The 17,796-nt window shown below is 37.1% G+C and overlaps 1 protein-coding gene across 1 annotated transcript in view; it reads right to left on the minus strand.

The window, feature by feature from the left end:
- Positions 1–17,796, minus strand: part of LOC108778272 (protein turtle) — a 103,379-nt gene that overhangs the window by 14,784 nt on the left and 70,799 nt on the right. Inside the window, exons 7-8 of the mRNA XM_018545403.1 lie at positions 6,251–6,402; positions 80–224 (exon numbers count right to left, since the gene is read on the minus strand). Of these exons, the coding sequence (XP_018400905.1) occupies positions 80–224; positions 6,251–6,402 (297 nt within the window). The remainder of the gene's footprint in view (positions 1–79; positions 225–6,250; positions 6,403–17,796) is intronic.

Raw genomic sequence — 17,796 nt, forward strand, 5'->3', positions numbered from 1 at the left:
AATAAATAAGGAAAGAGCGTCGCGAGCGCGCCCCGGGGAACAGAGCCGGATTCGGGGCTGTCGTCGTTTATGAGCTTACATTGTATCTGGAGTACCCAGCCGTCCTCTATCGGCGCGGTTCCCATGATTCGATTTTCAGCTTGACACGACAAGTGTCTGCCTGCGTCTGCTTTCGTCGCCATGAAAGATAAAACGCTGGTGGTCGTGTTCCCATCGACGGAAGTCTGTAACAACATTATGATAACGTTCATCGGGATCCCCATTTTCCGCCCGTCCACCTCGCCAACCAACACTCGTCACGTTTATTCTCTTTTTCTTTATCGACGCGATCGTTTGCTTACCTACCCATACTGTCATCGATGGCGCCAACGTTCAACCCCTGTATATTAAAAGCGTATCACCCGACCTAGAGGGTCAGTGCTAATAACCGTAGTCGAAATTCTCAATCAATTCCTCGTTACCCTTCTCGAGGGAGAGACTTATTTTTTTAACAGTAAAGAAGTGACTTTCATCTTTTTTTTTTGGAGGGTCGAACCGTCATTACGACAGAGTTTCACTGAATTATTCAATGTATCATATACGTGTCAGATAAATTTTCGCAACGTAATAGTAAGAAAGTGCGCAAGTAATAAATAAGATCTCACGCTTTTCTATTTTTCTCTGCGTTGTTTATATCATATCTTGACTGTCTTCTTTATCTAATGTATCAAAAACGCATACGTCAGTGATTAAAAAACTTTATCTCGCGTGATAAAACTTCTTAAGTGTATGAATGATGTGCATATAGATAATATAATTTTTAATGTATTACTTCATCTATCAATTTTTTTTATTAAAAAAAATATTTTTTTTTCTCGAAAAATACGCGCATTTGTAATTTCTTTAGAAATATAGAAAAGAGAAAATTCTAATTTTCTATCTAGTAATTAATTAAAGTAATTGAACCCGATATTATAGGTGTGTACTCAAAACATCCTATTTGTTGTTCGTAGCTAATTAATTCAACAGATAATACTAACAGATCATACAGATTGTTCGCCTGATTCAGTTGCATCAGTTTATTGCCCAATTTGTTCATTCTGTTATCGTCAGTAAAGCAAAATATAGATTGTTGTGAAATGATAGTGATGTAATATTTCATAGATAAATAATTGTTCTCTAAACTAAAAGGAAAATGATTATTAATTTCAGTAATTCATGTTGTCGCAAAGCCCTATATATTCAATACTTTTTACAACAGCATATATTTAGTTTATATTTTTGTCACAATGTACAATATAATGAAAGAGAGAAACTCTTTGTTGAACTAATGTGGTCAACCTAAGCATACTGAGTGTACACACATCGATTGTAATGTACTTTTTGCTATTTCAGATTATAGATTTTAATTCACTTGTTAAACATCGCGAGTAAATAAACAGATAAGTAAAAAAGTAACTGAGTCCATTGTTTGGAAAATAGTTCTCTGTGTATTCTTCTATGTTAATCTATTAGTGAACTTATAATCTTATATGTGAAAGCAACAATAGATTATTTTATTTTCCATTTTTTCTAATATTTTTTTTTACAAAAGAAAGGAATATACTTAGGTCACATTGTGTACCCAATGTGCGCAAAACACTACTTCCTTTTAAATCTTTACCCATATGAATATTTGAATATGTCTCATTTTTTATTTAGAAATGTTCCTTCTTTTGAATATAACCACTAATCTTCGTTTCTGAATTCGCCAAAAAAATTAGAAAAAATCTCAAAGCTTATTAAAGAGACATACAGGATTCGGTTACTTTACTTTTACAGTTAGTACCATTTATCTTAATAGTAAAAAGGTTACTCTTTAAACATGTTAATCTAACATTTAACCAATAATCTAACATTTTATTCAGATTTAATTTTATCCTTTAAACTAGAACACGAAATTATATAAAAAATTGATGGTAAGAAATATTTATGATATTTAAAATTATAATGTTCGATTTAAAACCACAAATATCGATTCATTTTAACTTCGAAACTTGTTCAAGTAGTAAACGCCTCTGAATAATCAGACGTGCATCTCCGTGGAAAACCGCGCGCCCGAGGACTTCCGATTCGATTTACACCGTCGGGACGCGCACTCAATGTAATTTGCAAGCTCGACCACGGCTCGTACAGCTCCTTAAAGTGACCATAAAATAAGGTTCTCTCTCACACATGTGTACCTCTGTACGGCCATGCACAAGTGTGTCTCATTGCGATGGTGGAACGAAAATTATCGTTATCGCGAGTACGAACCCGTGGTAAAAGCGTCGTTAAGCGTGGAATAATTTAAATCAGAGCCGCGCGGAGTCCGCGAATTTGCGCTTGTAATTAAGGCGAATCGATGCCTTAATGAACGCTCGATACGTCGAGTGGCTGGTTAACCGCTCTGTCCCGCTGCGTCGATACGATCGCCTAAATTTATCTCTTTCTATCCGTACAATCACAGAAGTTTGCAAGCGTACGTAAGGATGGATGAAAACACGATAAAGCCACCTTTTTCGTAAATAAGTTATTCGCCAATTAACATTTTGTAAACAGTGGTCTATCCATCGTTTGATAGCAGTGACGAGTAAATAACGCGTATTAATGACGGAAAGCAAACTTTTTTTTACTATTGATTTTGATTACAAAACAAACCGAATGGAACGCGTGGGTGAACGTGTGAACCAATTTTATAACAATCGATCAGTGTACGATCTCGAAAACATTCGCATGAGAATTGTTTTCCCTTTGTTATCCGAGCAAATACTTGTCGAATAGCTCCGAGGTGACCAAGAAAAAAAAACGTGAAATACATTATTTTTCTTGCTTTACCTTTCTCGATTTTCGCTAAAGTGAAACTATTTTGTTAAACGGTTATTATCCCCCTAGATAAAATTGTGTAGCAAAATTTATATTGCATCTCGTCAATTTAATATTATAATATAAGATAAAATCCAGGTAGTTAATTCGGACTGACAGCATGTGAGATTTTTTTAAACTTTGTTACGAATCATGTAAAATTCAGTTTCGCTTCTGCATTTCTTATATTTCATATTTTAATTAACATCTCGTTATTCCTATACCAAAATTAAGCGTAATTCATAATTTTACGCTATTTAAAAGTTTTGTAGCTTACGAAAAATCAAGTTCATGGATTATGAAGCACCCGTAATAACTCTGCTTTACGTTGCGTGAATTAAACATCCGTGTTCGTGCAAACGCTCGCTTCGTCCAATGAACTGAGTTTAGGGATTACGTTCCACGCATAAAACAGAAATAGTGGAGGATAGTCAGAAAAACGCATCGCCCACATTACTCATATTCCTGAACGAAATATAACGCAAAATTTTTCATAAAATTTCAAAATATTCCGAGGGATTTTTCAACTTTCCCGCGGTGGGTTGGAAAAAGTGGACTCACAGTCGAGGCTTCAATCTCGCGCGAGAGCGCGACGGATGCGGGGTTTCCCCCTATCCCGTGATTCTGTCACGCGATTAAAAAATAATCGCGGGGCAGAGAGCGCGCGCGAATAATAAATTTTGCGTCTTGCCGAGGGAATAAATCAACGATAGCGGACTCGCGCTCTAATTTCGTTCCGATGGCGGCGGAGAGCTTCGCGCCGTTTCACGCGGTGGCCCGCGCAAAGATAATTACGAAATGAGATGCGCCATTCATTAAAAATATATTTCCGACTCTGCATTCCGGCGAGGTCGAATCGATTAACATAATTGCTGCAATTCTATGATACGATAGGGAGGGGGGGGCGGGGGGGGGGGAGTGTATACACCACGGTAAGTATTTGTACGCGCGATTGCACAATCGCGTGAAGCTGAGAAAGATGAAGCGAGAAACTCACTGGGGAAACTGTGTGATTAGTAAGAAATGGGGAAAGTAAGAAGAAGAACAGGCCTCTTCGGTCGACATTCCATCGTGGATTATACCGGTTCTCTCGTCGTATTTTCTATCTCTTCGACCCGCCGCTTCTGTGTTTAACTTTCTTACGTAAGCAGCGAAACAATCTTCAGTGTCGCGTCGCCTAGCGCGGGTATCGACTTTGAAACAATATTTTCTCTGTCCCGTACACAGCACGGGGCCCTTCGCCCCTTGTCCTCGTCCTTAATCCGCCGCTACCCGGCAAATATTTACGTCGTCGTCTTAAGTGCGGATCAAAACGTGGCCGGATACGACGCGCGCGTCGCGTTGTTTGCGCGCCGTTCTGTGTGCATCACCCTCTCATCCGTGCGCACCATGTGTTTCACCGGGGTTGGCGCGGAGAAATCGAAATAGAATAAACAGCGGCCGATGCTCGATTTCGTCCGACAACGGGTCAATTTATTCGAAAGTACGTTCTTTCATTTCGTTCGCTAATCCGCGTTTCCATTGACGTTTGTTTGCTTTGTATACGAAATACCTTCATCCGTTTCTCGCGACAGAAACGCCGCGTCCCGGTTAGAGAGTTCGATTTACGTTAAATCGAAATTTATTTCGCCGCGCGCTCGGAATGAAATTGAATGAATTAATGAATTGTATCGGAACGGAAGGGAGAGAGAGAGAGAGAGAGAGAGAGAGAGAATGCACGCGCACAAGAGGATTCCATTCTCATAGATCAAGTATCATCGTAATCGCCCCGGCGAGATATTCTTTATTCGAACTGCGCGTAATTAGATTTATCGATATTTGCGACGTACCTCTTCATTGCCGTTGATTAATCCCGTAACGACGAAATGTTACACTTTTTTATCAGAACACAGTGTACGACTCGATTGTGTAACACTGTTATACAACAGTTTCTAGCTTTTTTCATTTTATTTTCAATTCCGAGGTAAATCGATGCAAGATTTATATGGAGAGAATTTCATATTTTGTGCACAAAACGTTTAAACTGTTCAATAAACAATTGTTTTATAACACTGCCAAACATGCTGTCCTAATATTTTTTCTTCCCATAAAAAGAGAAAAAGAAAAACTTTAGATTCTATCGACTAACGTCGTGTTATCTATCCTAATTTCATGTTTGAAAAGTTATATTTAATTAATTCTAAAGGACTTAATTTAATTAAAAAATTTTCCGAGAAGTTTTCACTAAAAGAAATCGATAAATAAAATAAAACAAAAAATATGAGATTAATAAACGAGAAAAATCAGTTGAGAACAGATAATTGTGTTTGCAGCTAAAAGTATAAATAGTATTGTATATTCAGAATGTTGTTAACTAAAATAAAAATAGTTTATATAAGCAAATAAATTATATTTGAATATTCTTAACGTTTAATCTTACTAAATAATTGACATATCGCGTGCACTTTTTACCTCAACGTGATGTTCAATATGACTATATCTCGACGTTATAACTGAAAATAGTTTTATTTCTTGTCAATTAAATATAATCCCTGCACATACACAGTAGGCTTCACTGTAAACGGCAGTCAATCACGTAATCGGCCTATGTCTTTTTTGGCATCATTTAATCCACGGAAATTGAACGTGGAAATTGCTTCGCCGCGAAATTAGACGACATATGCCAACCAAACGAGTCGAGTTGCAGCGAGAGATTAATCGTCTTTCGTTATAATGAGGAAATTAATCCGCGAATTATCGTCAATAAAACCAAAAATATATCAATTTTTTAACTGAAAAATAAACAATTCACGTTTCTCTTGTATTTTCTGATTTATATGTCACACTATAGATAAGTTTCTTTTCTTAAGTTAAATATAAATTAAATAAAAATAGAGGAAAAAGATATCTCTCTAAAACTCTTGTGATATCTTCTACAGTTTGGCGAAAACACAGTAAATATGTGAGAAAAATTCCGAAAGTTTAGACACGCGTAGGATAAAACTTTCTAGCAGTGACAGATGCGTTTTTAATGTATTAGAGAGCGTAAACGATAAAATACCTTAACATGGCATTTATATCGATAGTTTATCTCGGTTATTATATTTGTTTACGTTTACATTAAAAATACAATAACCAGAAAAATAACGTATTATTATAAATTATATAAAAAATAATCAAATAGTATGATAGTGTATTTTTTTAAGGAAATAGTATGGCCTTTCATTTATGTGTTCAAAAGAGTTAAATATTCATATGAATTTACATTAACGTGATATTCTTGATAAAGGAATCAAGGATTCTCTCTTATTCAAGACAGCAAATTCAAGTTTATGCACTGCCGAGAATGGCTTGGTGGAATGTACGTTGACGTAAGAACGCAAATTATTTTATAAAGGAACACACTTACGGTCTCCTTGGAATCCACTAAGCGTTGACCGTTCCTTCGCCAGATGACACTAGCTGGTGGTCTGGAACCGGAAGTTGTGCAGACCAAGTCGTACTTCTTGCCCGCTGACAGCGGTCGATTTCCGTCAATTATTTTCACTTCCAAGGGATTGACTGAAAATTATTGAATTCATTGGTTAAATAACGTTGATTTCCTGTCTTTTTAAGTGTTTGCAAAAAAATATTAAAAATACAAAAATAAGTTTCACAAAATTTACTGGCAAGAATTTTTAGATATTATCATTTCATTTAAATTCATCAATATTATTAGCATAGCCTTAATTTAACTTAATAGACATACATGTTAATATTGTTTTTATTTCCATTGCGGTTTCTATTTAAGTTTTTAGTTTGTCATTAATTTTTATTATATTTTCTTATTGTAAAGATTTCTAATTAAAATATTCTGAATAACATTTTTGCGCAAATACCACGCTGACTGTCAAGTATCCTATTATGTATTTTTTAAATTTGTTGAGACTGAAGAGTCCTATATATATAGGTGTTATTTTACTTATAATTACTATTATTTGTTACACAAAAATAATTTCTATTACATTAATCCGAAAAGAGGATATATTGATATTTTTAATCATTTTATAGGTCGCCACTGTTCCTACTCAATATGTCGTTAATTTGATTAAAACAATAGAATTAAATCATCATTTAACTAAAGAAATGTATTACATTTGATTTAAAATTAGATTACTATTTACTAAGTGCAAACTTCAATATGCAAATTGTTTACTTTAAAACTAGCAATTTAATCATAGCAATAGATTGATTTACATTTTACCACATACATGGAAGTTAAAAATAACGAAATGCTATTTAACTGAGGGAATTGTTTCATTAGTACCAAACATATGTATATGTATGTGCTTAAACATATTTCGATCAAAATAACGTGTTTATCATATTAATGTTAAACTAAATTACACGCCTACTTTCGGATTAAAACAAACAGAAATAATAAATTCAACTAGAATTTGAGTAGGTATGTATTTGAGCATGTGATTAAGTTACATACCGGATTGAAAAGATGATTCTGCAGCCCTTTGTAGTCATATAGTCGGTATGACGAATTTTAAACGTGGGATCATAAACTCTCCCTCTCCTCATTAATCCTACTACCGTTCTCTCTCTCTCTCTCTTCCGCTCTCTTACTACTTTATCACGCGCCATGTATCTTGCCGCGCGATAGCTCAGGTACCATAACAAAGTGAATAACTTAATTTAGAGCGGGGACAATTAATCTTGCGTCCCATCTTGCGCGCTCTTTTTCAAGATGATTCAAGTGTTTCTCAAGGTGACTTTGCAATGAGGATTCGCAGATTTTTTTTGTATGTAAACTCTTCCTAAGTCGCCTTGTAAGTTGTGTACAAAAATGTACGAAGACGAATAAAATAATCGACAATATATATATCGTATAAATTTCTTCTTATCTGAATTAAGAGTCTTCTTTAAAGTATACGTTTTATCACCACATTTCTTTATCATCGCAGACTTTTCCGAGTTAAATAAATTTTTCCCAAGTCCCCTTTCGCATTTCAACAAAGTATCTCCAATTTACCGCTTCCGCTTCTCGACTGGATGTATCGGTTTAAAAATTTCGCGGTAATCCCGGCGTCTAGCAAGACAAATTAAAAAAGGTCCGCAATTAATTAACCCCACTCGTTGTTCTAACGTCCTCGCGATAACGGCGCGAGTAAAATTAAGCGCTCCGCTGCCCTCGACCGCTGCTCGTTTCTTCGTTATAGCGGGTCGCTGGCCGCAAGACGCGTACCTTCCTGCACGCCAAATTGACGTTGATAAATCCTCTTTGTTATAAAGCGATACATCATCGGCGTGCACTTCGCTCGCGTACGAGGAATTGAAGTTGTTCAGAAAATTGTCGCCAGTTGTATATAGAACACCGGGCTATATATACTATCAAAATATCGACTTTCCGATACCAAACGGTTTCGGAATTAGTATTCTCTTCAATGTAATAGTATTAGAATGATAATAGAATTAATATCATTAAGATATTTCTAGCGAATAACTAAGCTAATATTATTTATCGTCGTTTTGACGTCAAAATAACAGTAAACAACATCAGCTTGTTTACTGAGTTAAAATTAATACTATTAAAGATGTTGGAATTAAAAGCATTATTTCAATTATTCCATTTTTCATATGGAAAAAACAATTTTGCTGAAGTAACTAAAAATTTAAGTAGATACACGAATCTCTCTCTGAAAATAATTTTGTAAATCATTAAGATAATTATGTAAAGAACCTGAGTATAATGAGCAATGCTGCAAAAATATTTTGATATCTAACAATTAATTTGAACGTCCTACATAATTATTTTAATAATTTAACAAAATTATTTTTAGATCTGTAGCCAAATATTATAAATTTTTCAGATGCTTCAGCAAAATCGTTCTTTTCGTGTTTGCTACAGTTATAATAATTTTAGTATAAAATATTAATGGAGTAGGAATGTAATATACTAATGTATCTCGAAAATCGATTTCTAAATTTAAGAAAAATAGTTATTTCGAGATAGACTGAACATGTATTACTGTCTTCGATGTTGAACGAGCAGTGAGGTTCAATTCAAACATTCGTATACCTACTTGACGCAAAGCGTAGTGTAGCTATTATTCGCGCGTCCTCTGAATTTTCCCGTAGCCGCTTGGATAAAGATTTTCATCCGGAGTGCGTTGAACCCGGAGAAAATTGCGGATCCGTTGCGTTGCCCTCGGCTATACCTGTACGTTGCACGCGATGTGACTGAGAATTTATAGAGGCGCGAGTAAGGCGATTGTCGATAACGGCGCAAAATGACCGCGAACGATGGTTTTGCGGATACTGGAAGCACCGCGCAAATCGGTAATGGTAAATGTTGCTGCCATCGGAGGTTTTGGTTATTGTATTTATAGGATCGTACATTATGGAAGTTCCTTGATTTACGGCGTGATATGAACGGCGATAAGCGTCACAAGTTGTATGGGCCAAAAATATTTGTACGGAAACGATCTATCTTCGTCGTTCTTTTAAAGTAATTTGCGCACGTCCATTTACGGATCGCGGTAATTATTTGCAAGGACGGCGTATTCCGACGTGACGTCGAACACAGAGCGGGGTGTTAGGACGAAAACTTGTCAGTCTTGAATAGCATCAATCGGAGTAACAGACGAGTATCCGCCTCATAAATGACATTTATTAATTAAAAAGTGGTGTTGCATTTTTGCTCCACCAGACTACCACCTTTTCTCCCTCATTCCAGTAGGTTCCGGCCATCCGGCGATGAGCCGCATAATGAAATTAATTAAAGCCGATTTCTATCTTGCTGTCCGCGGTAAAATCCTCGCCGCGATATTATTCTGCCCTACAGTTTTACTTCCACTCAATAATTCAAGATCGATTACAGAATTATGCCGCATGCATACGCTCCATATACCTCAATCGCTCGTAATTTCAGCTTTATCATAAATTTATTGACGAATAAAGCGCGAGCGGTCTGGGATAAAATGAGAATTTTACTGCTATTTTGGGAAAAGCAATTTCTTATCGCGCTTTTCAAGATTTACTATAATTTCTCAGTACATTCAATATTTGTGAATATACAGAAATACAAAGTTATAGATATGAAAAAAAAATTTGAAAGAAACATTATAGTGTTTTGCTAAAACATTAAAAAAATATAACTATACATACACAGAGTTGAAAATAATTCGTTAGACCATCAAAATAATTATATAGGACACTCAAGCTGATTGCTAGAACGTTAAAATTTTTTGCAACATTGCTCATTATGCTTGAGCGTTCTACATCATTTTGATAATCCAACAAAATTATTTTTAGATACTTAACTAATTTTTAAATATTTCAGTAATTTCCTTCTTTTTGTACAAAATAATGTTTCACATACTATTATAATACGTAACAACGGATCGAATTGAATTTGAAAAATATTAGAAGCGGGATATATCCCATTTTTCATGAAATTGAGTTACATGGGTTATCATATACTTATGTAGACTCAGCGTTGTCGATAGAAACACCACAAGCTTCGATAGCTTGCGTGGAGTCAGTAAAGCGTACAAATATTCCAGTTCAAATAGAAACCTCATACAACAATACCTCTTTCCATCCTGAAGAGTCTAGCTTATCGAATAAGTAGGGTTTCTCAACTTTTTGATTCAATTGAATGATAATTTTTATCATAAATGAAGCAAAAATAAAACAAGCTTATATTCAGCACATAAATATCGTATTTGTCTTTTTCCTTAACTTTAAAACAAGATTAAACCAAATAAATAGAGCATTCTAGAATTCTAATTAAACAAACATTTATAGACCACACATTGTTGGCTCGTACAAAATTAGCGTTTGATGAATCGTGAGGCATCGCTGGAGTGAATAATTCAGTTGGGAATCATGTGGAGATCGTCTGTGCAGTTTGGTCAGCCTGTTACCTTGGGGACGCCTTTACTCCGGGAGAAAGAAACTCATTTAATCGTACCGTGACCGTCGCCGCCATCGCGCCTAGGCAACTCGATTGGCATAGTAATATTTCAGGCATTCTAACCCGTCGCCACCGGCAATAAGGCCGTCTTGCCCCCGACATTGCCGTCGCTGCCGCCACTGCCGCCGCCACCGCCGCCACCACCGCTGCCGCCACTGCTTTCCCCAATTTCCACCCCCTGAGTTACGACTCGGGACTAATTTACATGACTTGCACCGAACTAATTCGAACGGCGGTCGATAGCGCGCCGACTAAAGGGGTTAAAACGACGTTTACTTTATTACGTAATCACGGGGAAACCTAATATTGACAAAGGCGCGACGTGGCAGTGGCAGTGCGGGGGGATGACGGTGGTACGGTACGAGATGCCTTACCGATCTCTCGTTCGCTTCGCTTCAAAGAGCGGGGGAGGACTATCCGTCCGCCCGTCGCTCGTTGTAATGCCGCGAGTCTTTGCGCCGCAGTTTGTTACTTACGATTTGCAATTCCGCCGGTGTTTGAGTTTACGGATTGAGATTTATGGACTCGCAATCGGAGAGGAGCGGGGACGGAAGGGGGTTAGAACGAGGTGAGGCGAAGCTCGAGCCGAAGCGCGTGGCTACGTGCACGTACGCGAGAAGCGTCTCGTTTGCATCTTAATTAAGCGGCCGTTTCATTAGCGATAAGTCCTCAGCATACCCGGTTAATTAATGCAATTGTAATGTCGCCGCGACGTTTAACCCTTTGATGCGTTACGTCATCTTCTTTTACGCCGAGGTGACGCTTAAATCGAAGTAAGTCACGTTCGCTTATCGATCATCACGTGTTTACCGAACATTGATAGACAAGTCTATGATCAGATTAATCATTGTCAATTATCTATTTGTGTGCGGTAAGAAAAAAAATTATAAAGATGATAAATCTCTCTCTCTACTTTCTTAAAAGAAATTAATTGATTTAGCAACATAGTAAAATTCTTAAATTACTAACGATTATATTTTATTTTTAATGGAGATTAATTTCAATTATTTCTACACAATTGGTTACGTTATTGAGCACGGTATGAGATCAAATGCATTTATTTTATTCTATTTTAGCAATTCACTAACGGAATTTAGTACAATAAATTGGATAAGCAAAAGCAAGTATAAACAGGCAATTGTAGATTTTCAATGCATAATTAGTAATTAATTAATTATTAGTAGTAATTTTTAATAATAAACAATTATTATGGTAAATAATGTGTGTGTAATAATTCTAATTAATTAAAATGATTATGTATTTATACCTTAATGTAATTCAAAGCTTCGTTCCAAACTATAAACATATGTTATATGTATGCTACTTTGTAACATAAATTAGAATATACATATGTATGTATTCACAGAAATTGCTCTCAAAGGGTGAGAAATACGCATGTCTTAAGCAGATTAATCTGCATTGCGGAATTGCGTGCATCTCTCCCTCCTCCCTGCACCGTAAACATGTTTTCGCTTATTCAATAATAATACTAATAATAATATTAACAGGCAGACGTATCGGCAAATGGGTGTGGATTCAGCATGGCTTTATCCACGGCGCACACACGCGGTGCGCAGGAGAGTTACAAATCATATTAGCATGTTGGCGGATATTAGTGGATTTAGCTGTCACTTCGAAGCAAAATTCCACATATTGCACGTCTATGTAAATCTGCTTCTAACGGTAGATAATCATCATGTAGGACACGCCAATCGTCACTGAATGGCATATGTGTCATTAAAGATGCACCACGTTAGAGCGTTTAATTACAGATGTAAGCGTTTCTGTATTTGAATACTCGATACATCTTAATAGCCTCGTCCTATCGATGTTTTTACGAATCGCATTAATAAATGACATCATCATTAAAAGCGTAATAACGTAAAAAATAGCAATCTCTCTGTTTCTGCGTAAAGATAGAAACTAACGGGACGTTGTTTTTGAATTGAAAGTAGATTATTGTTGAGATGACGCAAATATATTTAACTCTATTTATCTTGACAACTGTCTGAGCATATCTAATTGTTGTTGCTTGGCAGACGTTGTTTCTTATAAAATTAAATTGAATGAAAACAGGATGCTTTAATTCCTCTGACACGTTGATCTTTCATGAAGTCGCCCGATTTTATCTCTTTTATGGAACGGACGTATCTGTCAAATTCCCAACGCAGATCCAGCGGATCCCGTAGATACACAGAGAATTAAGCGTAATCTCGACGCATATATGTACAGCATACGTATGCTATCTATTGCGGCTCCTCCACGCAGATGCTTTATCTTTACCCCGTTAAGTTCATCCAGGAACCCACGAAATCGGGATATGGCTATTGTTCCCCAGCCATGTCATCGCGAATGCTATAAATGCCGTATCGCGCGTGCACCTGCGGGAAAATTTGCTTCACGCAACCGGCTGTATCGTACCGACGTTCCGTGCCATTTCACATTCAACCGTTTTCCCCGCGGATCATGTCCCATGGGTGTAACCGGGTCGGAAGTCGCATCCTCTCTTACCTAAAACTGGTTTACGCACGCTACTAACTGCGCGTATATTTCTACACGCTCCTCGCCACAGTTTGAAAACAGCCTCTCGAGATCAGCTATTAAACGCTGATTAATATCGTGAAAACCGTGAAATATACAAAAAATATATCGAAGTACAGTACAAAATATCGTTTAAGTATAATTATGAACAGTAGTGAACCTATATCCTTGATCAGTGCCATTTACAATAGTGTGTCATTGTACTACATTTTGATTTTTATAGCTATCTTTTTACAGAAATATTTTGCTTAAATACAAAACTAAATTTTAAACAAATCAAAATCGTCCAAATGCTTTAAATATATATATATATAAATATATATCCGAGTAAAAGCTTGAAGGAATTACAGAAAAAACTGCTTTTCACTGAATAAACTTTTTTTAATTCAAAGTTTCTGGTTTTTGTTGTAACTTTTTTTAATCTCTACATTGAATTAAACATTTCACTATATTAAAGTCTTGTGAGCGCGTACCGTGAGAGGAAGATCATTACGTTTGAAGAATAATAAATATAATAAGAAGAGAAAAGACTTGAATTCATGTTACAACAGTAAAATGCAATTTTGGCGTTAACTTTTTAAGGACCGACAAAATTCTCGGTATTTTCAAAAATAGACAATATTCTTCCCAAAATGCGACATATACTGATATTACTAATGTTAGAATTCCATAATAATATATATGGTGGAGAGAAGAAAGGTTATTACATTAAAGAATAATAAATATGACAAGTAAGAAGAAAGAAATTTTTTTATTTACGCTGGAACTGTAAAATGCGACTGTTAACTGTAATTATTAAGTTAATGAAACTTTTTGTTTTTCAATAGATGACAATATTTTCTACACCTGAAGCATGATTTACAGTCCTAAAAATGCAAGAAAATCTGTTCTAAGTTCTGAATATTTCGTGACAACAATTCCACAGCGTAATTTCTCGTAACGCTGTCGTCTATTTCTCTGCTACCTTAGTTCCGTATCTCTTCATGCACGCACAGTACGCGAGGGAAGCATTTTCCTCGGTCGCGAAGCCAGCTCCTCGCAAACTCGTTGCCAACTTTTTGCCACGGTGTACACGTCTCGTTCGTGGTGGGCGACCGAGTTCTCGACGACTTCTCGGCGAACACCGGGTTGCGCGTGGAAACGGCAAATAAGCCCTATTGTCTGCGGTTTTAACTCAATGAGCGACGTAATTTCTGCCGGCCGGCGCGTCATAAATATTCATTAAGAGTTAATTGTAACTCGGTTCCTCTCTCGCGGATAAGCAACGCGCTCGATCACGCGCGGGCTTCGTAATCCGTGGGAGTGAACCTAACGACCGATTATTCCAGCAGGTGATAAGACCAAGAGACGTGTAGACGAGCTTCTGTGTATCGATCGACGTCGGAAAATTGCCTCGACGATACTGACGGTTTCTACGGTTAAGATGTCTATAATTTATTACAAGGAGAGCTGTTCAAGTGCGACGCGACACGGTGCATTGCACTGGGAGTAAACCGCGCCCGGAAATTTGACTTATTGCGCAACAAACGTTGCAGTAATGTCGTCGAGCTAACCGTAATTCGGATTGACCAGCTCTCATTTGAGTAACACTTCTAATTCTGTTTCTAAAAAGAAGGAAGGTTAAATGGGTTAAGCCTTAATTAACTAAACTAATGTTTGCGGCCACACTGGTCTTTATTAGTGCACGAGGCTCCCTCAAACACTACTGAGGTAATACACTGCTTCAACTTCTAGTTCGTTAACGCGCAAAGTGAATCCTTATGCAGCCAAGTAATTTGGAGTTCGATACAGTTTGCTCCGGTTGCGGTCGAACTTTTCCGGGCCCCACAGTCGAGTACCACAGCCGCCGGGGCCATCTTTCAAACGCGGTTGCAAAACGTCCAATCTCGCGGTAATAGATTTCTGACGTCGCGAAATGCTCGGAAATGATACGAGCTCGGTTGCATTAACTTGAAACTCTTGATCGAGCTTCGGTGAAGATCATATTGGCAAAAATGTACTTTATTCCATACTTTTTTCCCTCGTGATAAAATTTCGTATAACTATTAACCGCATAATGGAATGAAAAATCGTGAGAGCAAACTTGCGAAATGCCGATGGCATAATTCGAAGACAGGTACGATGTTAAAAAAGATAGAACTGTCGAGGGATGATTTCAGTTCTTCGTGAGGACGCAACTTTAGAGAAAATCATTGTGCCCTGGACACATTGAAGACTGTCAATCTCGAGACTGACAATGAGTCTCGCGGGTGTCGAATGCCGCACGAAAGAGCACTTCCACTTAAGCACCGGCCATGCGGGGCCATGAAGCTTCTCAAGACAAGGGGAAATTGGATGAAAGCCGTCGTCGTAACCGGCGAAAAGAGGGAAGACCGCCGAAGGGAGGAAAAAGTGTGGAACGAAAACGGTGTCCGCCGCAAAAAGGATACCTTACTCTCTTTCATTCTACTCTTTCATCGTGGTTTCTACGAGGCCCTTCAGAACCCTCAACTCTTAATTCTCAAGAACAGGCGCCGAGTAATTAAGATAATTCGATTATAAGAGCAGAGAGACTTGAACAATATACAAACTTTTTTTTAATGATAATTTAATAGCAAAAGTTTCTCAATGATGGCATTTTATATAAATATACTTTTTTTTATCTTGTCTATAAGTGTAACGTAATCTACCTTAAATATTTTAAGTGCAAGTAAAATGTATTGCATGTACTGAAAAAATATATTAAATTTTAATAAGTATTTGTTTGAATAGTACTAACTATTTTCTAAATGTAAATAATACATATTTAGTTATATTTGGTATAATAACCATTAATTTTGTGTGATTAAACTATTATTTCTTTTATTAAATAAATTTTTACGTAAGTAAAGTTAGTACTATTGAAAAGAATCATTAGAATTTAACAAATTTTTTCTCAATGCATACACACACACACAATGAATGAACTTTAATTGTTTCGTTACGTTTCATATTTCCTAATAAATCTAGTACGAACTAATGTAATTTTCTCGTTTGGACATGTTTTGTATAATTATTATATTTTTTAATTAGAAAATGGTTACGTTTAATGACCAAAAATATGCATTTGTGTTAAAAATTATTAATAGGATAATCTCAATTTTTTCTCCGTTGCAGTAATGCTACTTAAATTTCCTCAAAGTGCAAAAGCTTGTTCTTATTCGTTCGTAGCTTTTTTTTTTTAGCTTGCTCGTCGTTATCACATTGTTTATGAATAAATTCATTTATATTTTCATTATAAAAAATGTACAGAACCGTGATAGAATTAGATTCGCCTCATTAATGGTCAAGAACGATTGCGTGACGGGAAATGGAAGCATGGAAATGGAGCTCTTCAGACAGAAATATTGAAGCATTGATGGTTTTTAAAGGGAGAGCTATTACAGCTAAACCAATCGGCTAGGGCGAACAGGGGCATGCTCGGATAAGACGAGACGAATAGTGATAAAGCCCCGTTTGCTGATTGGATCTCTTCCGATATTGACCGGTCTTTTATTACTTCCGCTCCTTCGTACTTCAACGTGCGAGGAATATCATATTCTCCCGGGAGGAGACCGGCAAATATTTTAGGACTTTCGAGCGAGAGATATCAAGTTACCGATAAAATTTGAAACAGTTAGATATGAAAGCTTTTTCGCACAAATGTTATTTCAAGAATGTTAAAGAATTTGGGAGGAACGTTTATCGCGGAAACAGGAAGGACAAAGAGGAAACTTTTCAATTTCTTTTTCAGCTGCACAGTTTGTGAGTTCTGACAGACGTCGCGATGAATTAACTTAAATTGGCTCGCATTTGCGAATTATGACAACCTAACTCGACGACGTGCATTAAAGTTTTCTCGCGGTGTTCGCGAGGAGCCTGTCGCTGACACTCCGTCCCCCGGGACTCCCGTGATTCTACACGGTCTAACTACGTCATTCCGCTCATCCTTCGTTCTCTTCTCGTCGTTAGCGCGTCCTTTTAGAAACGGCCGCGAAGTCTGCGCACGTACATACATATACACGTACACAATTTGTGCAATCTAATGATTATATGAATCTTTGTATGCGCGACTGCGTTTGCGGTGTGCATATATAATACATGTATATGTACCATACATATAAAAAGGTATATTTGAAAGCGAACGTGTGTGCGTATTTTATACATGCGCCTGAACTTGCCTGCCGTGTACATGCGCACACTAATGACTATCGATTTCCAAGGGCGCCATATCGCTTCTCGATAGAAGCGGTTGACGATAAACAAGGCAGACTCGCGTCGCATAACGAGACCGTTCATTAATCCGCAATTCCGGCGGCTCGGGATTTGTCGTGCGCGTTATAACAAGCGAGCGCGCCATGTCACGCCCGTGTATTGCGAACGCGTATATGGACGCGAGCATGGACGGAGGTTGGTGTTGCGCCCGTATCACCGTTGCTTCATCGCGAAAA

The sequence above is a fragment of the Cyphomyrmex costatus genome, unplaced genomic scaffold (assembly GCF_001594065.2).
Source record: "Cyphomyrmex costatus isolate MS0001 unplaced genomic scaffold, Ccosl1.0 scaffold5, whole genome shotgun sequence".
NCBI lineage: Eukaryota > Metazoa > Arthropoda > Insecta > Hymenoptera > Formicidae > Cyphomyrmex > Cyphomyrmex costatus.